General features: G+C 42.2%; 1 protein-coding gene across 1 annotated transcript in view; it reads left to right on the top strand.

Annotated features, from left to right (window-relative positions):
• Positions 1–24,636, top strand: part of TG (thyroglobulin) — a 204,143-nt gene that overhangs the window by 76,800 nt on the left and 102,707 nt on the right. Inside the window, exons 30-38 of the mRNA XM_073335054.1 lie at positions 2,109–2,246; positions 4,061–4,237; positions 5,202–5,313; positions 6,753–6,832; positions 7,285–7,422; positions 11,796–11,861; positions 21,873–22,007; positions 23,622–23,786; positions 24,355–24,577. Coding sequence (XP_073191155.1) covers positions 2,109–2,246; positions 4,061–4,237; positions 5,202–5,313; positions 6,753–6,832; positions 7,285–7,422; positions 11,796–11,861; positions 21,873–22,007; positions 23,622–23,786; positions 24,355–24,577 — 1,234 coding nt within the window. The remainder of the gene's footprint in view (positions 1–2,108; positions 2,247–4,060; positions 4,238–5,201; positions 5,314–6,752; positions 6,833–7,284; positions 7,423–11,795; positions 11,862–21,872; positions 22,008–23,621; positions 23,787–24,354; positions 24,578–24,636) is intronic.

Here is a 24,636-nt window from a genome sequence, read left to right as displayed (position 1 = left end):
ATTGGTTCAGACAAAACAAGAACCCCCCTGAACCTTCTCCCCAGCTTCTCTTCCTTTTTCATTTTTGCATGTCCCTGCACTTCCATGGCCAGGACAGAAGTGAAAGGTCTGGAATATCAGAGGAGAGCCTGTCCTCATGACAACTGTACAGACTCAGAGGATTTGGCTTCTTCTGATAAGCTTCTGAATGAACGTAATAGTCCATAACTATGCTGATTTGCACCAGCTGAGGTTCTGGCCCACAGACTTTTGGGAGCTTAATGGAACCAAGCCTGAGCTCTGAAACTAGAATCATAGGCCTTTTGTCCATAGCTGCCTGCTGTTCCAGATTCTGCTCTTGGTTAGGCCAGTGTAAATCCAAAGCAACTCAACTGAAGTCACTAGAGTTTCTACACAAGTGTAAATGAGAAAAGGATGTGGCCTCTTGATGGCAGCGTTTTGGTTCATCTTTACCAAGTTGTAATCCTTCTGTGAAACTTTGATGAATGTCTGTGGGAGACGCAGGTGTGATTTAAGGCAGGTAAAATGGTAAAACAGGGCAAACTGTTATTGATTTATCTCATATAATTTGCATGAAAGATGAACTAAAATTCCTGTTTAACTGGCTAAGCTCCCATATGATTAGTGGACCATAAGTCTAGACTTTAAAAGGAGGAATAAAAACATTTAAAACATTCTTTTCATTTAGCTGCCAAGACTTGAGTTCAGGGCCTTGGGGTTCTACGTTTTCCCTGCAACAATTGATGATATCATTAAAACCTAAAGCAATGCAGCTTTCTGCACCGTGCCTTAGGGATGAGTCATATCAGCTACTGTTTCAAGAGGGGCTGTCCCTAAATTACGCAACACATTTTTGGTGATTTTTTTTTTTCCAAAACCCACCCACCTCTTGTAACTTTTTGTAACACTGAAACAAACACATCCACTTAAGGACCTACTCACCCACTATTGTGTTACACAATTTATGGACAGCCCCAGAGAAACCTAGGAGACTGAAGGCTTGGGTCTTGACAGGTAAAATGACTTCCAGGTTATCTGTTAAAAAGACAGAGTGACTGAGAAATCTGGGGAAATATCTGCAAGAGTGAGACTTTTTATTACCGCACGATCATGTTTAGAGCACATGGCAACATTTCTGAATATTTTATGATAAGGGAAAATGAATAGACACAATAAACACCCTGCACATGTTCAGCTTGAGATATGTGTGAGGTTTAGCATTTGTGATCCAAGTATTAGTGTTTCTTTGGTTTTGTGTTTCAATTTTTCGCTGACTATTTTAGTGCTTCATGGATTAAAGAACGTGGGAGTTGTACAGGGCCAAAATAATGTGCGGTGTGGTCTGCTCCTCTCTTTTGACAAATAAGCGAGTGTTAATTGACAAACTGGAAGGAGATCAGTGGAAAAACAACAAAAATGTCCCGAGAGCTGCATGGGCTTATTTAAGGGGAACAATTGAAAAGAGACAAAAATAGCTCAGGGACAACAATGGGAAGGCACCACAGTCTACTCACATTTGAAGACAGCATATGTCAGGGATAGAGAAGAATTACTTAAGGTGCTATGTGGGGGTATTACTGGGAGAAATAGGATTAAATTAATAAAAGGAGTATTTTGGCTAAGTATTGGGGGAAACTTGCTGATAGTGGGCTGTTGCATAACTTCCCAAGGGAACTGGTGGAAATTGCATCACTGCAGGTCATTAAAACTAACTTGGTTAATATACAAGAAAAGATATTGTGAGCAATGATCCTGCAATGGCAGGTAGATGGACTGGATAAAGTTAACAGCCTTTCCATTTCTTGCTGGTGCATTTATTTTTTTAATTCCTGGTTGATGGAGATGCTGTGATATGAGCATATTCAGCTCCTTAATAGACTCTTGAGAAAAAAGATAAAATACCAACCCAGACACAGTTCAAATACAGAGGTATTATCCCTGGAACAGTCCTATTTAAAACCAACCTGGATATACATTAACCCTGAGAAAAGGTTTCAGCTGTCACACTGTAGAATTCAGAGTTTTACATATAAACAATCCTCATGTATCCCAGATTGTAAATCAATCTTCTTCTTCTTCTTCTTCTTTTTTTTTTAAATGTGGATCAGATTCTGTAATGGAACTTTTTTCCCTAATGGACAACAGCCTGATACAACTAGACCAAAGCCGCTCCCTCCCATCCCAGCAGTACTGGCTCTTCAAACACAAGTATTCAGCAGAGCAGGCAACACTCTGGTGTCTCACACGTAAGAAATCTTAGACCTTTAGTCTACATGTTAGTAGGGAAACAATAATTAATCAGCAGTTTCGATAGCTACTCTAGTCATGGGTGTTAGAACCCGCAGCATTTATGGATTTTTTTCCACAGGGAAAGCGTAAAAATTCACATGGGAGTCATGTAATCGCCAGCCTCAATGAGAAGCCACCCAGCCCATGATGAGGCTGGCAGGCTGGCACCACTCCCTTGCCGCTCAGTGGCTTTGTCAACTGTGGCAAAAAAAAAAAAAATCACTGCTGGTGCATCTTCACTAGCGGTAGCAGCCGTGGAAGCTATAGAGTAGTGTAGACCGTACCCAACTGTTCGTACTACCAAGTTAGATGGCGTGTTAAAATCATCTGAGTCTTGCCTACATTAATGCTGTGGAGCTGCACCAGTGGTGAATTCCAGAACATGAATTTTTGCCAGGGTAGGCACAGTTGTTTGTAAAAACGTGAGTGAGCCCCTAGGTAAAGAAAGGACAAAAGTCGTGGTGTAATGCTCAAAAATGTCTGTTATAAAAGGTGAAGATCTCTCCAGTTTTCCATGATGCTGGGGTTCAGATATGGGTCTGATGCTCCTCTCATACTACAGAGTAACTCCACTGACATCGGTGAAGTTACACTGTGAGGGTAACAATGGGGTAAGAGAGAGGAGAATCAGGCCCTGTGTTTGTCTATTGCCTGTTCATCCATTGTGATGTCCCAAGTGCCTGACTTTAAGACATTAAAACACCAAAGAAAGGTGACCTGCAAATGAGGAAAAAATGGTGTGCAGCCATGTTTGCTGTTTTAATGATGCATAAACAAACCCTGAAAGGTTTCTTTTAGCCACAGTGTGACCTGGAAATGGAGTAAAAGGTAGTAAAGAATAAAGAGGGCGATCACTGCATAGTTTTCTCAAGTCATCTTCCTGGCACCTGTTATCCCTCTGTTATTTAGCTCTGCAAGACATCATTCAAATCAAGTTTACTGTCTATAGTACATATTTTATGAAACAGCGCTGGCACAGTGTAGAAATGTTGGGGGATAACATATTTCCATATTTTGGAAAGATGGGTCGCTACGTCTCTGGCTATGCTTACACTGCTCAGGGCATCAGTCCTGTAGCACAATAATTAGCAAACTGGCTTGATCAGTTCTTTATTTTATTTTTTTAAAAGTGCATTAGCACCTTGGAGTTTTGCAAAATTCCTCTGCTATAGCAAGGAAGGAAGGCAGCCAGCCAGCCAGGGTGTGAATTTCAAGGTAAACCACTAAAAGGAAGCAACTCATATGGTTCATCTGCATAAAAGCATTTTTAGTGTATGAGAGAAACTCTCCAGAAATAATTTTACAAACTTTTCATAGGACATTCTGGAAAATGTTTGCTGATACTGCCTTTTTATTTTATAAACCAGAAGAAATATGCAATTGTTATTGTAGGCTTAATATATTGAATTAGTTTGGAAATCCTCATATCTGTTTCTTGGGTGTTCTGATCCCTGTTTTATAAAAAGATTGCCTAAAACAAAAAAAGACTGTGAACCAGATCCTACTCTCAGCTTTTCCTGTGTAAACCTGGAGTAACCCCACTCATGCCAGGAAATTATTCTGAGATTACATCAGTTGAAAGCAGAATTTGTCCCTATTTATTTTTCTTATACAGTAATATCATAATAAGATCAATAAAACACACCTCAGTAAAGAGTATTTGTGCTATAGGTTTAATATTAAGAATGATAAACAAGTGAGAGATGGGAATGGGGAGAAGGGGAACGCAAATAGCTAAGTTTATAAAACTGAGCTGCTTTCTGCCTCTTAGGTTGTGCACAAGAAGATGCATTTTGTCAACTGGCAGCTCTTCAGAATACCACAAGCACATATTTTGCCTGCATTCTCTATCCAGAGGCTCAGATCTGTGATAATTACATCAACCACATCCCCCAAAACTGTCAGACTGTATTACCTCAGCAACTGCAGACCGTGTATCACAAAATAGGTGAGCTTTAATTTCTGTGTTAAATTGTATATTTCAGACAGATGTATATTGTATTCCTGGCAGCATCGATCAGCATCTCAGCTTTTAATTTGAAGGATGTCAAATAGGAATGTAGGAATGTTATAAACTGCAAGAAGGAAGACTAGGTGGCTCTGGAAATAACATAAAGTAGCAATGAAAGACTAACATTAGTAACTGAAAGGCATCATGTCTATGTGGTGGCCAATGTGCTGGTGATCTCCCTTCAGTTTCTAGTGGAAGAATATTCATAACGCATCCCTGTTAGCATCTATGTCAGAGGGGCCAAACGAAGCTGCACCAGGAGTCCTCAGACCTTTTCCTAGTCTTAACAGTATTTGAGTATGGAGATTGTCTTTGGGATGTCTCCCTTCACATTCACAATCATTGACATCCCTGTAGCAACTGCAGTAATTGCGTTCATGGGAAAAGAAATGTTAGAAAAGTGTTTAAAGTATTTTTAGCTTCCTTATAGCTTCCAGCCCCATAATATCGCTCTGTTTTAAATGAAAGAACCCAACACCTGAAGTACTCAACATTGACTCTATTAAGAGCCCAAAGGGAAGGGGAAGCTGCATAAAATACCCACTCTGCATTCTTCCAGTCTGTCCAGAGATGTTGCATTCTGTCCAAAGTGGACTGCATAATTCAGTGGCCTGAAATCACTTCAATACAAGTCCCTGCTAGCCTGGGATTTCAGAACCTGAACTTGAGTCCCTTACTTATCAGCCCATCTTGCTGTCATTATAATGCCTGTTGGGCATTCATCCTGTGTAGAAACAAATCTAACCGTCAAACATATTTATTGTTGGTCTAAATTTATCTTCCAATACACTGAGAAATCAGCACTGTGTCATAGAAATGTTGCTTTCTCTCTCCTCTTTATGTTCGCTTGATAGTATAAATCATTTGAAGAAAGAAGTAACTTTCCCTTTGATTTTTTCAGTCATACTAGAAGGGACTGTGAAGAGCTTCTACACACGTTTACCGTTCCGTAAAGTAACTGGAATTTCAGTGAGAAACAAGATTGATATGAGCGGGAAAGCCGTTTCCGATGGGTATGATTCAACTCAATTCAGTTTTGTTAGCATGGGACTTTGGCCACATCCAAAATATCAAAACCATATCATGTAAATGGAGAGGATCAGGCATATTCATTAAAAATATTAAAGAGCAGTATATCTTTTTGGGAGAATAACCAATATATTACAAATATTAATCACACAATTTTAAGTGAATTTATAATGTATTCATTGTATTATCTAGTCTGTATAATACGACACCACAAAATCAGTGATTGGTTGGATAGAACTGTTGTCAATAACACACAAAATGTTTTCAGTACAGTCACTCTTCTAAATAACAACAGCTGAACTCTTATACATACAATACAAAGAACTAGACAGTGCAGTCAGAGTTTGCAGAATCTGCACAACTCCTCACTGCAGTGTATTGGCTAAACCCTAGGGACCTGCAGACCCTAAGGGCACATTCCTTATTTAAATAGAAAATTGCCTGTCCCCTAATAAATTAGTGCAGGATGCCTTTTATCCCGTACCTCAACATATTAAAATATTATCAGTATGCAAAACCATTTTTATTATGACCTTACTTTCCAATGTGACAAAGTTTGTAAAATTAGACAATGTAGTAAGGCAGAGTCGGTCCCAGGATTTACTGAACTAATGTATGTCTAGCACAGAGAATCCCAAACTATGGGGCACAGCCCCCTGGGGGAGCACAATAAAGTTATCGGGGGGCATGAAGACTTGATGGGGCCATGCTGAAAGGTTGGAGTCAGAAGGGGGCTCTATCCGGCAGGGGAAGCAGACAGGGCTCTGTGCAGGTGGTCTTGGCTTCCAGGACCAGGCTCCTTGCCCACCTTGTCCCCCCACTGCTGCAGCTGGAGTAGCCACCAGCCAGCGGTTATGCTTTTCTGCTGAGGATGTTGGCAGAGACTCTGTGAGTGGGGAACAAAAGGCTGCACCCTGGGAGGACTGACAGCCCCTCCCCTCCCCCCCGCCGCCAGACAGAGCCCCTTCCTGACCCTTGCCCTTCAGCCCAGCTCCACACAGCCCCATCCACTTGCCCTGCCAGATGGGGCTGCGCTCAAGGACTGGAGTCAGCAGAGGGCCAGTAATCACTGGTGCATCTTTCCACTCCCGTCCCAACCCTGGCCCTTCAGTGCGGCCCTGTTCACTTTCAGAGCTGGGTCCCAGCAGCCAAGAGTGCCTGCCTGCAGGGAAAGGAAGGTTTCCTCAGCTGCCACATGGTTAGTACGCCCTACCCTTTGTGGTACTGGGCACCCCACCCCTGGCCCCTGTGGGTACAGGATATTCCTCCCCCCAGGGGTGCTAAGAAAACAGTTCTGTATTTTTGAAATACAATGCTGGCAACCCTAGGCAGACCCCTGTTGGAATTGTGAGCAAGGCTATAGTTTCAACAGGCTGTCAATTGTACTAAAGTCTGGAGTATTTTTTCTTCTTCCCCCTGTTAGGTTTTTTGAGTGTGAGCGCCGATGTGATGCTGACCCCTGTTGCACAGGATTTGGGCTTTTAAATGAGTCACAATCAACAGGTATTCTTTACTGAAGCAGTCGGGGGCGGGAAGTGGGAGGGGGTCAGGCTGTTTGGGGAGGCATAGCCTTCCCTACCCGGCCCTCCATACAGTTTTGGAAACCTGATGTGGCCCTCAGGCCAAAAGGTTTGCTCACCCCTGGGCTAGGCCCTCCATTTCTCAGAGGTGCTGAAACGTTAGCTGAGAGACTCCCATTGACATCAATGGGCTTTGGAACTAACCCTAGTTACCTGATGGTGTCCCCATTGAAATCAAGAGAGTTTTATCACTAACTTCAATGGAAGCGGGATCTGGCCCTAAGTGACCTAATGAGTCTTTTCCTTCTCCGATTTCTGAGCCTAAGGAACTTTCATATAAGACTTAGTGGAACCAGAAAATATTAATTTTCTTAAAAGTCTTATTTAAAACAAAGTTACCATGGTGATTTTTGTAACTGGATATTTTCCCGATAGGTGGTGAGGTGCTCTGCTTGACTCTGAACAGTTTAGGAATCCAGACCTGCACTGAGGAAACGGGAAGCACTTGGCAGATTTCCGATTGCAGCTCTCCAGATGTCAGGATATATCCATTTGGCTGGTATCAGAAGCCTGGTGAGTAATGCAGGTGGTCTGCCATTTAGAACGTCTTCTGCATAATGTTATTTATTTGCTTTATAGTAATGCCTAGAGGCCCCAAACAAAATTGGGAACCCATTGTATTAGGAACTGGACAAACACATAGTAAGAGACAGGCCCTGCCTCAAAGAGGCTACAGCTAGAGGAGGCAGACAAAGGATGCATTTTATCCCCATTTTACAGATGGGAAACTGAGTGACAGAGAGGTTAAGTGAGTTTCCCAAGATCAAACAGAAAGTGAGTGACAGAGCCAAGAACTGAATCTTATATCCCAGTCTAAGCCCTCAGTTTAGTTACAAGGTCATACTTCATTTCCACCATCCAGATTATACTAAGGTTCAGCAGTCAGTAAACCATACCAATTTTAGAAGCTATACTGGGATATGTGGAGGCCAATACTCTCTTATCTAGGTCTTGACTTTTGAACCACTGAAGTCAATGGGAGTTTTGTTCCTATGTTTAGTGAAGGCAGGATTATGTCCAGAGTTTAAATACCAATAATACTGCATTTCTAATGTGCCTTGAAATAATTCAGCCATTGATAAAAGATAGCTTATTTAGGTGAAGGAAGTGTTTCCAGAAGACAAGAACAGCATAAAGAGGGAAGTTTATTGGAACTGGTCAAAATATATTTTATTTTCCATAAAAAATGTCAACAAAACTAAATATTATTTCTGATGAAAATTTTCACTGAATTAGTTTAGGGTGAGGGGTTATGTGTTATTTGTTTTTGTTTTTAAAGAAAACTCTCAACCCCATAATTTTCCGTTTCGGAAAACTAAAACCGGGATAATTTAGGTTTTTAACAACTGCAAACCAAACTTTTTTTTTTTTTTTTTTTTACAAAAACATCAAAAATGTAAATGAAAATGGAAATTTTCTTGGGAAGATGTACATTTAATCAACAAGCCATTTTTTGTCCAAATATAAAAAAGCTGGAAAACTTTCAGTCATCAATAGTAATAATGAGAGTTTCAAGCTACCAAGTAGCTCAAAAATATAAATTATGGTGTTTTTTCTCTAATTACAGAGCAATTCAGTGACAGTCACATTTCTTTTAGAGAAAGAGAACAAAACACAAGAAAGAATAAAAGTAACATGACTGTCAGTTATTAGCACTTAGATATTTAAGTGCCCTGCACAGAAAATATGGACATAACATTTCCACAGCTAAATGGCCCATATAATGCAAAATCTTTCTTGATGACTTTCAGTTACTCTGCTTACAGTAGCTATATTGGTGCACTTGACACCAAGATTGCAAAAAAATGTAAAAGAATTTGGAACACCGAAATCCTCTTGTACATTTATCTGGTGGAAAACTATAGTCATGTGGTTTTTTGACTTTATATTCTAGGGATGGAGGTCCCAGGGAGGATAATTTCTAATTCGGTTGGGGTGAGGCAATGGCAGGAGAGGGAGGAGTAGAGTAACGGGATGGTGCATAGGTGCTGAAAATAGGGGTGCTGCTGCACCCCCTGGCTTGAAGTTGTTTCCATTATATACATGATTTACCGTTTGGTTCAATGGCTCTCAGCACCCCCGCTATACAAATTGTTCCAGCACCCCTGGGATGGTGCATTTTGGAGTGAATGTTCTCTTGCTGGTCACCTGTTTTCTCGGAAGTGGACAGGCTGACCTGAGCTACAAAGTTCAGCTCCAGATCTGGATTCAAACTTCCCTGGATTCTGGAAATGTTTATAGATTCATTCATAGATTCCAGTGCTAGAAGGGACCATTGTGATCATCTAGTCTGACCTCTTGTGTAACACAGCCAGAGAGAGGCCATAGAACTTCCCGCAAATAATTCCTGGAGCATATCTTTTTAGGAAAACATCTGGGATCTTGATTTAGGCTCATTTCTGCATAAAACTATTGTTTGTTAGTTTTTTTTTTTTTTTTTTTGTGGTGGTGGGAAACAGGGAAGGAGGGGTAGTATTGTTTTTAGGAAGCCCTGCTTTACACTAAAATGCTCAGCCACCCTGAATTCTCTCTGTGTGGCCTAAAAAATATGCGCCACAGACCTTAGAGAACACGGGGGGAGATTTCTGCTTGCTGGAGGGGTCACTGAACTCTGTTAGACTTGCAGTCTCTTTTTTAGCTTTGCCAAGCTAATTAGAATCCTGCCTGCGGGTGGCTGTTCTGCATGTACCATATTGGAGCCTAAATTGTTTATTTTTTCTTTGTCTTCTTGGAAAGTATTAAATTATTCTGAGCAACAAGCTCTGTGCTGTCTGACTAGCTGACCACAGCGTGTGGGCGGGGTTCCACTTTCTCAGGCTTTCCTTTGGTGCAGCAGAAACACTAAGGGAAAATGGAGGCATGCCTGAGTCCAATCCTGCTATCGTTACTCAAGCAGACTACAGTGGGACTAGTTCCATAGAGTTTAAGGCAGAAAGGTCTATTAAATCATCTAGTCTGACCACAGCTCATTTAATATCACCCTGTATTGAGCCCAGTAGAGGTATATGCAAGGATTGCTCATGTGGAAAAGGGATTACTATAGCAGGATCCACTGGATATGCAATCCAATCGGTGTGGGGGGAAGGGGGGGCTTTGCTTCTGTGCAGAATCCCACTGAAGACAGGGCTCCACAGGGGTGCAAAGGCCTGCTGGGGTGGATCAAGGCCTGCATTTGTACCAAATGGCCGGAGTAAGGACCCAATCCTGCTCCACCCCTGTTGAAGTCAATGAAGACTTTGCCACTGAATTTCATTTAGAGCAGGATCACACTGCCGATTGCTTCATTACTGCTATTTTTAAGTCTATTTCCTTTCTCCTCTGTAATACATAGAAAGCTTTTGCTTCTTGTCTCCTCTTTCCAAGGGAGGCTGTTGAGCTAATTGTCTGAAACAGCATTTGAAAATCCTTCTCTGGGTGACTATTGACAGTTTTGGTTATTAGAATTGAAATAACTGAGCAATGAATCCACTATTTACATTATGTTCTGCATTTCACTCAGCTTGGGCATTGAAATTAGGCTGGTCAGTTATGGTTTATGGTGGATTTTCATTGTTTGGTTCTCATGCATTGGCACAACATTTAAACTATAAAATGTGCTGCAGGGACCAATCCTGCTTGGGCGGGGAGATAATCTAGATGGCCTAGTGGGTCCCTTTTATCTGTAAATTCTAGGGTTCTGCCACAGCAGAAAGCCCAGTGGAGGCTGAAGGTACACCTGCTCCTGTGTTCCAGCTGCATAGAGCAGACACAGAATGTCCTCCTTAGTCTTTTGCAGCTTGACTGGCAAAAACGCCAAAGGATTTGTCCCCATTTTGTAGGTGCCCTGTTGTCTCTGTAATCATCCCTAAAACATAATTCAATTGTAGTTAAAATGATTCACTCTTCCTAAAGGGTACGTCATTCTAAGAGGGCAGATCATCTAAAACTATCAAACTTAGATACATATGCACCTTTTAATGTATTGATCCTTACAACACCTCTGTGAGGGAAGGAAGTACTATTACCCTCATTTTACAGAGGGGAAATCAATGCACAGAAAGGCTAAGTGACTTGCCTCAGGTCATACAGGAAGTCGCTGACTGAACAAGGGCGTGAACTCACATCGCCTAGGCTAGTGCCTTAACCTCTTGACCATCCTTTTTCTCACTAACAAGCAACCCTGTTAAAGTCCAGAGGATTTTTCATTCACTCCAGGCTTAGGTATTATACGGTAGTTCCATCAACAGAAGATGTCACTTCTTATTGGACAAAGGCACTGCAGAGAGGAGCCTATGGCATAGGCAAAATGGCAAAATGGGGAGCCGAAGAGAGAATGGAGTTAGCAGCATTTCTTTCTGATGGGAAGGAAGTTTTAATGCGTTCCCACTGCCATGCATCTAGACAAAAGTCTGCACAGATGTTAATGCAAATCAAGATATTTGCAGACAAAAATTTGTATCACTTGTGCAGGTGTGTTCCAGCTCCGGGCACTAGAAGTGGAACAATTATGATGAAAGTTTTGAGACTGAAAAAGAAAGTGTAAAGTCAGTGGCTGAAATCTGGAGGGCCTTACAGACGCCGATGGACGTTTGCTCAAATAAAGTCCTCTGGCTTTAGCCCACTATAAAATATTTATCTTGCTGAGGAAATTTTGCTTAAATCTTTATATATTTCATGGTATGGTGGTATGCAAATAAAAAAGAGCTAAAATAACAGCAAATATGAACAAGCTCTACACGCTACAGCCAGTGTTTGGGAAGCAAAGATATTAAAGTCTGGTTGGTTTGTGTGGTGGATATGCAAATCCCAGAAAAGATATTGCAGGTTCAGAGACGATCTAGTTAGATTTAAAAAACTGTCTACCTTACATTGTTATATCAAACTATGTCTTTTTTTTTAAATTTTAGCAACCATGACGAAGACTATACCCAATGCGTGCCCACCTGTTCTGTTACCTCGTAGCCCAGAGAACGGTGAGTGTCATAGTGTATTAGGGCAAAGAAAAGAATTGAGGAAAGGTGTAACCTCTATTTTTCATGCTCTGCATAACAACCACTTGTATAACGATCCACTTATGTTTCCTTTTCTTACTCTGTACAGATATAGCACGTAATTTCTTTCTTATGTATCATTTAACCAAAATAGACGAGCTATTGGCTGGCATGATTAGCCTGTGGAATTCATTACCACAGAGGTATTACTGAGGCCAAGAATTTAATAGGATTCAAGAAGGAGTTAATCATTTTTAAGTGGAATGGTAACATCCACCGTAATATTAAAGATGATTTTAAAGGGGTATGTATACCTTCATATTTTAGTGCATAAGCCAATCACTAACTGATGAGGTGAAGAAGAAACTTCCCCTCTGGGTAAGTTGTTATTGTTCACTGTGGGGTTTATTGAACCTTCCCCTGAAACATTGTTAGAGACACAATACTGGACTAGATAGACCACTCACAATTGCTATATTACTACGTTGTTCAGGGGAGGCTTTACCAAATAAAGGGAATCCAAATGAGTTTTCAGGTGATATACAGGAGCCTGTAATGTATAGTAGCCAATTCCCAAAACACAGAGTTTCAAAGTATCTGGGTTCCAGAATCTGGGAAAGTGGAGGATGAAATTAGAGCTAGGATCCTCAATGCTTGACTCAAATGGAGAGAGAGAAGTGGTACCAGTAAGATGAAAAGGGAAGTCTATAAAACAGTGGTTTGACCAGTTTTAATATGTGGTGTTGAGTGTTTGGCAACAAAGAAACAAGAGCAAATGATCTATTCCACTGAAACGCAAGTGTTGAGATGAATGAGTGGTGTAAGGAAGAAGGACCATGTAAGGCAGGTAAGAAAGTCCAACAGATCAACACTGAAGGAGGAAGACAGAGTGGCTGACCCAAGAAGTGGTGGCGGGATGTCATAAAGGAAGGCATGTTAGCATGTAGTGTGATGGAGGATATGGCATTGGAGGGAGAGGGCTCATAGAGCAGAGCCCATTTTATGGGATTAATGGAAGGGAGAGGAATACAGTAGCCTGTAATGAGTGTACACAATTGCAACTCCAAGTTGAAATCTATTTTATTCCACATAAAGCATTGTCTTTTTTTAAGATTCTCTTTGAAATCAGAGAAGAAGGGTGGTGGTGAATCAGGACTTTCACTGTTTCTTCTTTTGTTGTTTCCTATGATGGTGGAAATAACATGACAAATGTTGATCTGTTGGTTGCATATTAAATTACATTGATCAATTAGAAATTCCAATGAACACTCTGTGGTTTGACACAATCTGTCTTGACTATGGAGAGATCTCTTTAATGGATGAAACTTAACTGCTGTTTGTTGGGACTTTACAGCTGTTGTCTTCCAGAAATGCATATAGACTGTCAGCAGGTATGGGGCTTTGCAGAAATGGCTTTCCATTACTATACCATAATAGAAACGCATCTGGAACCAACTACATTTAAACTTCTCTGCAAATGACTTGCTGTGTGGGCTTAGGAAAGTCATTTAGGCTCTTTGCTTCCATTGCTCTATCTGGAAAATGGGGATAATAATACCGACTTAGCGCACAAGAATTAGCTAACACTTGTAGAGCACTTCGTAGATATTTAAAGCAGTGTGTAAGGTTAAAGGTTTTTTATTCTTAACTGTATTATTTAAACTTGGTTGTAAGGTCTGTGTAGATGTTGCTGTGTAACAGGAGGAAAAACAGGTGTCCAGATGGGCACGTACAGAGATGACTCCTTTGGTGTAATACTGAAGTGAGCTAACACGGGTTTCTAATGGATCAGTGTCAAGCTGGAAAATTCCATTCCTTTGCAAACTATCTTTTCACCTGGAAATCCAGAAAAGGCAGTTCTATTTTAAGCCCTCTCTTCCTCCCCTTGTTAAAGGTGGTACTAACCTCATCAGCTTCCTTTTTCATTCTCTTGCTTTTAGTGCAGGGGGCTGGAGTTGATGACCTCTTGAGGTCCCTTCCAGTCCTATATTTCTATGATCCTACGACATATGATATTTAAAAATTTGCAGATGACCAAGCTGGGAGGGGTTGCTAACACTTGGAGGACAGCATTAGAATTCAAAACAACCTTGACAAATCGGAGAATTTGGTCAAAAAACATTTCCTCACCGTGGTATCTGAGATACTGCATTTTATTTCTCTACTTAGAATAGGACATAACTAGTTAACTACATATTTCAGACACCATGACATAGTGACCATTAATAGAAGTTCATTTTTTAAATGGTGACCTCTACATCTATATACTGTGTCAGTCTTTTTTATACAGAAATATGATATTCATGGCCAAATCAAACAGGCCCCACTCAGTACAAACTCGGGTAAATCTCCCACTTGCCTCAATGTACAGTAAGGAACAGTCCTACACTGGCCAGGGGATGGTTTAGATGATTCCTTAGGCCTTTTGCCATAATCTCCTATGGTTCTAATGGGAGATTTTCCCCAAGGAAGAACTGAACAATGGCTGTAAGGTCCAACTGGCCCCATGAGAATACATTTATCAGCATGGCGCCTCCAACCTCAGTACAAATGTTTAAAAAATGTGGATGCACCACAGCATCCAACCAGGAAAGGGAGCAGTATGTTATGCTGGAGACAGCCTGAGCGAGGTCACAGGAGAGCTGAAAGCCAAGGGGAACGGAGGGACCAATTTCCTTCTTTCTCCCCCTCTCCTATCTCTCTCTCTCATTCTCAGCAGGTGAAATTTGCTCTTCTGCAGAGGGCCAACATGAGCAAGCACCCTTATATCTTGCTGAAGCCCACAGAGATGAAAGTGGTGCCTAGGCTTTGTGCTGACCCTTTGCTGTGGGATGAATCGTCTACTTTGTGAATTAGCCCCAAATTAAAGGGCCTGATCCTGGGAAACTGTATAGTCCTTATCCTTGTAAGCCACCCCATTGATGTAACTGGGGCTGCACTGCTGAGAAAGGGCATCTCACTTGACTACCAGGTCCAGAGAAAGGAAAGGGACTGCTGAGGCAGCCTGCAGCGGGGTGGTCACCCGCTCCGCCCTGAAAGGCTTAAAGCCAGCCCTAGGAGAGGGCTGGATTGGGGGAAGCAGCCACAGCTGAGCCATGCCCCAATCAGGCCACACCTGGCCCTGTTATAAGGGCTCAGGGAGGAGCTGGGTCAGGACTCTCCCTCCAGCTTCAGAGGGAGAAGGACCTAGCTGCCTGGGAGCTGAGGGTGCAGGCAACAGAGCAGGACTGGGGAGCTCGTGCCTGGCAACTCCCCAGGCTGCAGACCCTGTGCAAGGGCAAGCCAGGTACTGGGGTTGCAGAGGCTGCAGCCCAGAGGGTAGGCAAAGGCAGCAGATCCAACCCCTCACTTTGCCAATGATGAATGGCTTGTACACTGCAGTCTGCCCCAGGGAGCGGGGGCTAGATGGTGACTGGCAGTACCCATAGACTGAGGGGAGGTGGGGATAGAGGGTTGGGGGTTCCCTGGGGAGGGGAGATCCAGAGAGATGGTGTAGTGCCAGGGGGCAGCATCCAATATAAAGGGGCACTGGGGTCTGGGAGGGACACGGGGGGCCTGAGACAAGCGTGACACCAGCCTGCAGAGGGTGCTCTGGAGGCTAGAGAGCTAATTCCCAGGATGACCAGTGGGAGGCGCCGCCTTGCTTCATAGCTTCACACTATGTGGCATTCTGCCACCAAGTCAGAAATGGGCAATAGTGCAAACCTAGGCACGCTGTACAAAGATCGTTCACGACCATTATGGTCAAAGTCTGTCTTATACTTGCAGGTGTTAAACTGGGTGACCCTGAGACACTTTGCCATGTTAATATAGGCCCAATCCTTCAATCTTACTCATAGGAGTGATCCTTGTTCACATGTGTTATCCCACTGACTAGTTGTGTGATTAAGGATTATTTACACAAGCAACAGTTGCAGGAACGTGCCTGGAAGTTATTGAATTGGTCTGATGTCTTCTTCCAAATGCTGTGGGTATATCAGAGGTCTAGATAAGTAAGAACCTTCCCTTTCTCAACATTCTCCTTCAATGTATTTGGCACTTTCCTTGTCATAGTTTGAAGAGTTGGAGTTTACCCTTTTTAAAAACTGGATAAACATCTGGTGCACTTCTGTTATTGTCCTACACCACTTACTATAACTGGCACCACTGAAAGGACACTTGCTTCCATTTCACATCTGCGCAACATCATTACTGTGTCTCAATAAATAACCATCTTTGTGTGTAGGTTAAAGTGATTATAGTTATTATATGGTAGGTTTAAGAAAATGGTTTATTCCGATTCATTTATAGCCAAGTAGGTTGGCAAAAATGTGAACAAAACCTATTTTTAAAAGGGAAGTGAATTCACGCTGCATTGATGATCTCCAGTGAGCTGGTTTTGGAGAGCAGTAGAATAAAGGCATTTTCTGAGAGGCATCACTATTAGGCCTGAAGGCATATACCGTATGCTATACACCAACTGTGTTGAGTTTTCAATGAGTGTTTCCTACCATTGAGGTAGATAAAATTCTGGACCCCTTTAAATCTGTATTTTCTAGTCATAAAGTTAGAGATGAATGAATTGGTTCTGAGTGGTGGTAGTGGTGAATCAGCCTTAGCCACCTTCTAAAATGCAGACCAAACTGACTCTGAAGTTCAAAAAGGTTGGATGACTTTTTCATTATCATGCATCTTTGCTCTTCTTCCTGGCTCTGCCCCTTGGTGTAGAGACCCTGTAATGCTATGGGAAAAGCTGTTCCCATGATCTTCCCAGCCAGAAATCTCGCAAGATGACTTATTTTCATGAGATTTCTCAATTCCGTGTTGCAGTGTCAGGAGGAAGATGCTTTGGAAAAGCATTTGAAGTGTTATGGCATCAAACCTCTGCATTTTTTGAGATTTGTCCATCACTAGTAAAGACAGCTGACACTTTCATTCATTATAATCATCTTAAAGAACCTTAGCCAGTGCTGCTCTGTATCAATAGTGATAGTAGCAAATCTGCAATTAATTTGTCTAGTCTGAGTAACTCAGATATTGATGGTTGTGTAATTGTTATGTTGGTGCTTAAATAGGATGTGGTGTAATTTAACATCATAGTATTTGAAGTGCAGATACCCTAAAATCATGTTGTACAGAAAATATCCAGTCCCTCTGGTCTGGGACTGTGCTTAGAAGGGAGTAACTTGCAGTAATCTTGTGTACCCCAAGTGATGTTTACATTAAAGTCCTTAAGCTTTGAAATCTCCCTCCACTATGTTTTAAAATGAACCAGCCAACTTTTAGTGGGAAAGAACAACTATAAGAGACAGGGTCCTGTTGCAGAATTCAGATAGAGATTCAGAACACCCCAAAATTCAGGGGGGTTTGGATTTGGGATTTCAGCTTGATCCGTTACTATGTAATCATAGAGGTCACTTGGAAAATTCAGTTCTAGATGTGAATTTAAAACACCCCAAAAGGTTGGGATTGCTTACATCCAGGTGTTCAGTTTAGCCCAGTTTAAATATAAGGGTCATTTGTGAAATTCAGAATTTGTCTTTCTAACATAAATTAGGCATGTCAGATTTGGGGATTTGGTTTATGCCCATCTCTAAGCACATCATGCATTTTTCTCTGAACGGAACCCTATTCATTACAGTGTGTGTGTGCCTCTACTTCCAGACATCAGGGGTGGGATTGTCCAAAGCTCTGGCCTATCTCTGCTCCACTGAAGTCAGTGGAGTCCATGATTGACTTCGCTGGGAGCAGATAGAGAACAGTACTGAGTGCTTTTGAAAATCCGACCCTAAAGCTTGCATACCCAAACCATAAAACATCTGGAAGACAGAAGTCCTCTGTATAGATGTATGTGACATCTGTAATTTTTTCTATAAAAGTTACAGAGCTGGATGGATTCAGACCACTATAATTATGCAATGCAAGCAATTGCTAGAATGGGGTTAGGAAGAGTGGCATCTAGCCTATACATAAAACAGTAACTTCTCCCATCAGGTGCATTCAGCATCTATGTACATTCAACAATGCAGCACTTCTGTTGACCTGTGTGCCTTGTAATATATTGAAAAAGCAATTTCCACATGAGACAAGCTTAGATCAGACTTGGGAAGGCTTTTCTTTGGGTCATATTGGAGAGTGAGTGGGAATGAACCGGGGACACAGGTAGTTAGCTACCAGTTGGCCGATTAGTACTCCCCTTCTTTCCCCCCAGTCTACAGCAATGTGATCAACAGGACAGCAATTAAATGGGTTCGTCCCAGAGTTCACGCTATGTTCGTCACCCAAATGGTCATGATTTTGCATGTATCTGTACTTGAACTCAGTGGCAGGGAGACAGCGAGAAGACAAAGCTGAAAGTAATTTTGACAGATATTATTTGAGAAATGGAAAACATTCCCATAGTGGTAAAATGGAAAGGACCATACATGAATGATGCCAGGGTCAATTCTTTGAGGATTAAGGCAAAGAACAAACAAGGATTGTGCCTAGAAAAGGACATTCTTCATACACCATATGTGCTCCTTGTATGTTTGCATTGTGCTTATATGATCTTTGCACTGCTCCTAATATGGGTTGCAAAGCAGCTGCTGAATTCTCAGTATTTTAAACTGAAATGAAATGTTTGGATCACTCCCTTTCACACACGACCACGTGTGCAGATACACGTATATCACACAGGTGGATAAAATCAATTACCCATTAACTTCTAATCAAGTTAAATAAGCCATTTGTATTCCTTGTTTCCCTTGGGGTATGTCTGCACAGCAACTAGACCTCCACGGCAGGCCAATGCCAGCCGACGTGGAATGACAGGGTTTGGGCGGCAGGGCTGTTTCATTGTTGTGTAGATGTCTGGGCTTGGGCTGGAGCCCTGGCTCTAGGACCCTGCGAAGTGAGAGGGTCCCGGAGCTTGGGCTCCAGCCCGAGCCTGAAAGTCTACACCACAGTGAAATAGCCCTGCCACCCCAACCCCATGAACCTGAGTCAGCTGGCATGGGTCAGCTGCGGGGTTTTTTGTTGCTGTGTAGACATACCCTAGGAATAAATCTTGCACAGCTGCTGTGAGGTAGCTATACTGGGCAAAATTCGACACTGGTATGAATCCAGAGTAACTCCATTCACTTTACTAGAATTGCTCTGGATTTACTCCTGTGAGAACAGAATTTGGCCTACTAAGAACTATTTTGCATATTTTGTAAATGGATAAACTGAGGCACAAAGGATATATGATTTGCCTGAAGTCACACAGTGGATGTTATGGAAATATAATTATCCTAGTGAAAATAGCTTCCAACCTCAGCAATGCACACCAGACATGTTGACTTGCAATGGAATCCAGACAAAGCTCTCTTTTTTTATTACATAATTAGTAATTTGAAGCTTTGTGTCTGAAGCTAGACAGATCACCAGTTCCGTGCTGTCAGAACTAGATTATTGGTACTCTGGGCTCTGCAAAGTTGAAGCATAATGATTACGTAACAATCTGTAGCTTAAGACACATTGCGAAAAAGCTTTTTTTGTTCTAACAACAACAATAATAATAAAAACAGAATTTTTGAAAAATTATGTAAGTGGGAATTGGAAAAAGAAGTCACCAAAATTTAACCTAGCAAAAAATAAGACATGGATTTCTAACAGTGTAGGCAAATAACTATTGGAACAGATTATCAAGGGAAATGGTAAATTCTGCATCATTTGGAGATTTTAAATAAAGACTGAATATTTTTCAAAAAGATATGCTCTAGTTCACCCACAGAGTATTGGGCTAGATGTAGGAACTGCTGGGGGAAATTCTTTGGTCTGTGTCTTACAAGGGTCAGACCATAATGGTCCCTTCTGGCTTTCAAAGGTGAAGTCTTACAAATCTTAACAAATAAGATTTGCCTTATGATTCATATCATTGGGCCCCTGAGCATTTTGCCTCTTCTTATGGCCAATACTCGGTGTTTTGAGCGAAGTTGAAAACCAAAATATAGTGTACCTGGTATGCAATGCAGGGACAAGTTCACAATCCCACTGATTGTATTTCTAGTGATGGCTATGCTCATTTGTAACTTGCAATAATTCTCTGTTCCTTCTTAAATATCACTACACTACCAAATTCACTGACTAATTATTTTTAGTTAATTAGGGACAATCCGCCTCCATCGTCATGGACACAGGTGCCCTGACGTGTAAGAGAAGCAGCATGGTTCCAAAGTGTGTGGGAGGAAGATTAGTGGAGGTTGTGTATACGGCTCGCAGCTCTTCCTGCACTCCCCGTTCACAGTTGGCCAGGGATGTGCCGCTCAGATGCAAACAGGCTGAGGGAGGGGGGTGGGTAGGTAGGTGGATTGATCACTGCATGACTCCACTTGACATTGCTCCCCAAAGAGTGGAAGCGGAGGAGCTACCGAAGCGTCTGCAGCTTCCAGGCTGAAATGACAGCCATGGCATAGCTTTGCAGCAGCTCTTTAAAGTGTGGGGTGCAATTCATTTGGTCTGATCTTCCCACGGGACCCCCATAGGACAGCCTGACCACGTGGGCTTCACACTGAGCACAGGATTTGTCCTTACTAACAAGGGACTTTTAACAAAATATATTTTGGTTTAATAATCCAGTGTGATAAATCACATATTATTCTGAATTCACAAACTGCACCTTCCCCTCTTGGGTTGCTTACATAGTTCAAAGGGCAGCGTCAAGGTGAAACTCTGAGCTGCGATATTTCTCCTGTTACTCATACCATCTTAGATAAATTCTTCTATTACACTGTGAACAGTGGAACAAGACCAATCTGTCAGTTTCACTTCCTTTTTCTCATGAACTACCAAGGTGTTTCACTGCTAGGGTGAAGAATATGTCACAGCCCTGTTTATGTGAACCACCAAAACTTTCAGCGATAAGGTGCTTCGGATAATGGAGGAACCTGCTGACCAACTTAGAAAAGGCTCTCTTCCAGTGATGGGAGTCGGGAGGAGAACACTGGCCATCTTTACAGACCGGCTGTCTTGAAACAGGCTAAATCCAATCGTTATTAAACATACACAGCTATAAAATTGCATCTTGTGTGGTAGGTGAACTCAAACAGCAGTCATAACACAGCAGCTGGAACAGCGGTCCTCCACCCTACAGTTATATGGAGAGGGTAGTCCCAGGCTTGCAGGCCCCTCTGCTTTATAACCTGCTGAACTGGTGAAAGAAACCGAAGTAATTAAAGACCCATCCTGGCCCATAATTTTTCTACTTCTGCATGTCATTTTCTAAAGGACCCAATATGTTGTTTTCTCCATTTGTATATGAAAAAAAATTCTGAATATATGGGGTGTTTTCCTTTGAAAACTGCTGTGGAAAACACTAGGGCCAAATTAAAAAAAACCAAAACAGGTGCCTAAGAGTTAGATCCTAAGTCCATATTTAGTTGTGGGCCTGATGCAGGAATCCCTGCCTGAAATTCTATGGCTTGCGTTACATGGAAGGTCAGGCTAGAGGATCAGACCAGTTCCTCTGACCTTAAAATCTATGAATCCATGAAAATCTCCCATTCTCTTCAGTGAGAGTTAGAGCAGATGCTGTATATAAATAAATTTAAGATACGTCAAGGGGTAAAACTTTCAAAAGCATCTAAGTGACTTAAGAACGCAAGTCCCATATTTAGAAGTGACTGAAGGTGTGAAAGTGCCTAACGATGCAGACAGACACCCAGAGGGGTTTACAAAAGCTCTTAAGTTAGTTGTATGCTTAACTCTCATCACTTTCAATGGCAGTTAGATGCCTTTCCTGCTTAGGTGCTTTTGAAAATCCCACCAGGCACTTATCTGTATCTTTTGGTGCGTAGTTTGGAAATGGAACTTGGTCTCCTCAGTCACTTAAGTTTGCTTTTGAAAAGTTTACCCAAGATCTTCTCAGTCAGCCCAAAGGTAAATCAAGGCCTGCTGATGCACCACACCGCTTTTCCTCCTTGACTAGCTATTCCCTCTGAAGTTTGTGCTGGTCTGCTTATTCTGTTTGTTTTCCTATGCTTTGTCTCATAGTGCCTTTGGACTCCTGGCTGCTCTTGGATGCCTCCTCAGTACTTACTGATCCGTCCATCTTAAACTTTGACATTGCACAAGTCAGCAGAGAGATTTCTGATGACTTCTCCACTGCTAGAGATTTTTGTCTGTCAGGTGAGGAACTGATTTTCTTATATTGAAGATGGCTGTTTTCTTTGGCTTTATAGAACATGATGTACTGGCTTATGACAATGAAGCATGTTGTTGAGAACAACCAATTTTTTTTTTTAATAACACTACCCTAGCATTACTTGAATTGGGAAGAGGGACCTGACATAATTTACCTAATGAAAGGCCTAACAGAGAGTCATTTGGTGAAGTGGCATACTTTTCAGCTGCTTTTGGATAACTTTGACACCTCATGTGTTCAGAGACCTTCTAGCATCTACTAGCCACCAGGCAATTTGACGAACAGCAACAAAAACTGTTTGAGGAGCTGATGGGATTAATTTATAAGTAACAATTAAAAGATAACTATGTGTAGCTAGGCTAAAAACTGACTAAGAGACTAGATGTGATCACTACTTTCAACTTTTTGAAGGCTCCAGGAACTGTTTAGGATGGCACAAGGGGGCGGGGGGAGGTATAGTTAGGAGTAATGGGTTGAAATTTAGCAAAGGTATGTTTAAGCTGGGCCTGAATATCAGGGACAAATCTCCCCAATGGGAAGGCCTACTAAACAGTATATCAAAGTCTTCTCTCTCTAACTTCCTATGCTCAATAAACCTTTATTCCCAACAAGCCCTGGGAGAGGGGCTAATATGAGAAGAGGAAGCTCTGAGTTTGAGTAAAAGCTTCCATTTGCTGCAGAAGGCTCTCTCTCTCTGCAGTGTCATCCCTCCTATTGTGCAGCTGGAGCTGTAATTCCCAGCTTGGGTAGATGTACAGTCGCTAGCTCTGATTGAGATAGTGTGCTAAAAATAGCAGCGTGGCTGCAGCAGTATGGGCGGTGGCTTGGGGTAGCCACCCGCATACAGGCCCATTTGAGTTCTTAGGTACATACTTAGGTTCCTGGTTCGAGCCATGCTTCCACAGCTACACTCATTTTACTGTGTTAGCTCGATCAGAACTAGTGCGTATCTGTCAACTGGAGCTGCGAATTATACCTCCGAGCTGCAGTGCACTACTGGGCTTTTCCATTTTATTTTTTTAAATACTTTTAACCATTGGAAAGAGTGATTTCCAAAGGCAAAAGATGTCTGGCAGTGGCTCAGCTCCATCTGGAAGTCAGGGGGAGTTAGGAGCTTCATTTTCCTCTGTGCCTTTGAAAAATCTCCTCTTAAATTGTTTGGGAGGTTTGATATTTTTAGGGTGACCATACGTCCCATTTTTGGCCGGGACAGTCCCTTTTTTAAGCTCAACCATCGGGCAAAAATGGACATTCGTCCCATTTGCTTTGACTGACTGGATCAGTTGGCAAAATGAGACAAATGCCCACTTTTGCCAAAAAACGGGGTGTGGAGAATGTGTGGAGGGCAAGCAGCGATGCCAGGGTTCGGGCCTCCCCAGTCTCATGGGGGTGGGCCAATGGAGCTCGAGTCAGCCCCAGCCTCACACGGGGGGCAGGCAGGGCTTGGGTGAGTAGCTCGGGCCAGCCCCGTGTTGTGGGGGGAAGGGCTCAGACTAGCGCCAGGTGGTGTCCCATTTTCCTTTGGGGAAATATGGTCACCCTCGATATTTTCAAAAGACATGGCATCTGCTTGTCTTGCTTGCTTGCTTTCTCCACAGCCTGTTCAAAGAACCAGTCCTGCACAGTGATTACTCTTGAAATCCAGCCATCAGCGATACGATGCATTTTCTACCCTGATACACATATATGCACACATGGCCTGCAAGGCCACAGCTGTCGAGTTTTACTCAAGGAGCCAGCGACTTACATCTATTGGAGGCGAGGTAAGTGCAAGGCAGTACCATATTGAAGTAGGCTCCATTATAGAAGCTTGGGGGCTGTTCCGATAGATGGGAGAATGGTGAAGTATCTGGTAGAAGCAAAGCACTAGAGTTGTCACCCATCTGATTTGTATGGGATGGTCCCAGTTTGGGTGGGGTGGTTGTTCTGCATCCAAAAAAGCATGTGAACACCTCCCAAAATATCTTTCATGGTGAAGCCAAAAATCTTCATCATTGTGATATTGTATCACAACAGTGGGGTGCAATAAGTTTGGTCTGCAAAAAGACTTTGAAAGAGGGTAAATCGCTAATAATTTAGTAAAATTTTCATCCGTACCTAAATTACTTAGAAGCCTAAGTTCCATTAATGTTTAAAAAGACAGGATCCATGAGGCCTAGATTTTAAAAGGTATTTAGGTGTTGCTAACCTCAGCAACTCTTAACTGATTTAGGAGCCTAAATCTCATTCTCAAAAGAGAGTTAGGCTCTTGAGTGCCTAAAATCCCTTTTGAAAATGAGATTTAGGCTTCCAAGGAAAACAATTTTTTCTTTTTCCCCCCTCTACAAATAGATTCATTTGCACCCATCTCTGCACCTGATTTAACTTCATCCGTGTACATTCCATCCCATGGAGTTTTGCTTGGCAGGTCCCAAGTAATCCGAGTTGGTTCTGAGTGGAGAAATGTTAGTCAGTTTTTTGGGATTCCATATGCAGTACCTCCGATAGCAGAGAACCGGTTTCATCCTCCAGAGCCCTTTACCTGGCTGCAATCCTGGAATGCTACTATGGTTCGGTGAGAAGGCGCATTGTTGAATAGTCTTTTGATGTCTTTATTTGGCAGTGATGATCTAA

This window comes from Lepidochelys kempii, chromosome 2, assembly GCF_965140265.1.
Source record: "Lepidochelys kempii isolate rLepKem1 chromosome 2, rLepKem1.hap2, whole genome shotgun sequence".
In the NCBI taxonomy this organism is placed as follows: Eukaryota; Metazoa; Chordata; order Testudines; family Cheloniidae; genus Lepidochelys; species Lepidochelys kempii.
Note: the sequence above shows the minus strand (reverse complement) of the source record. Positions and strands in the feature narration are given on the sequence as shown.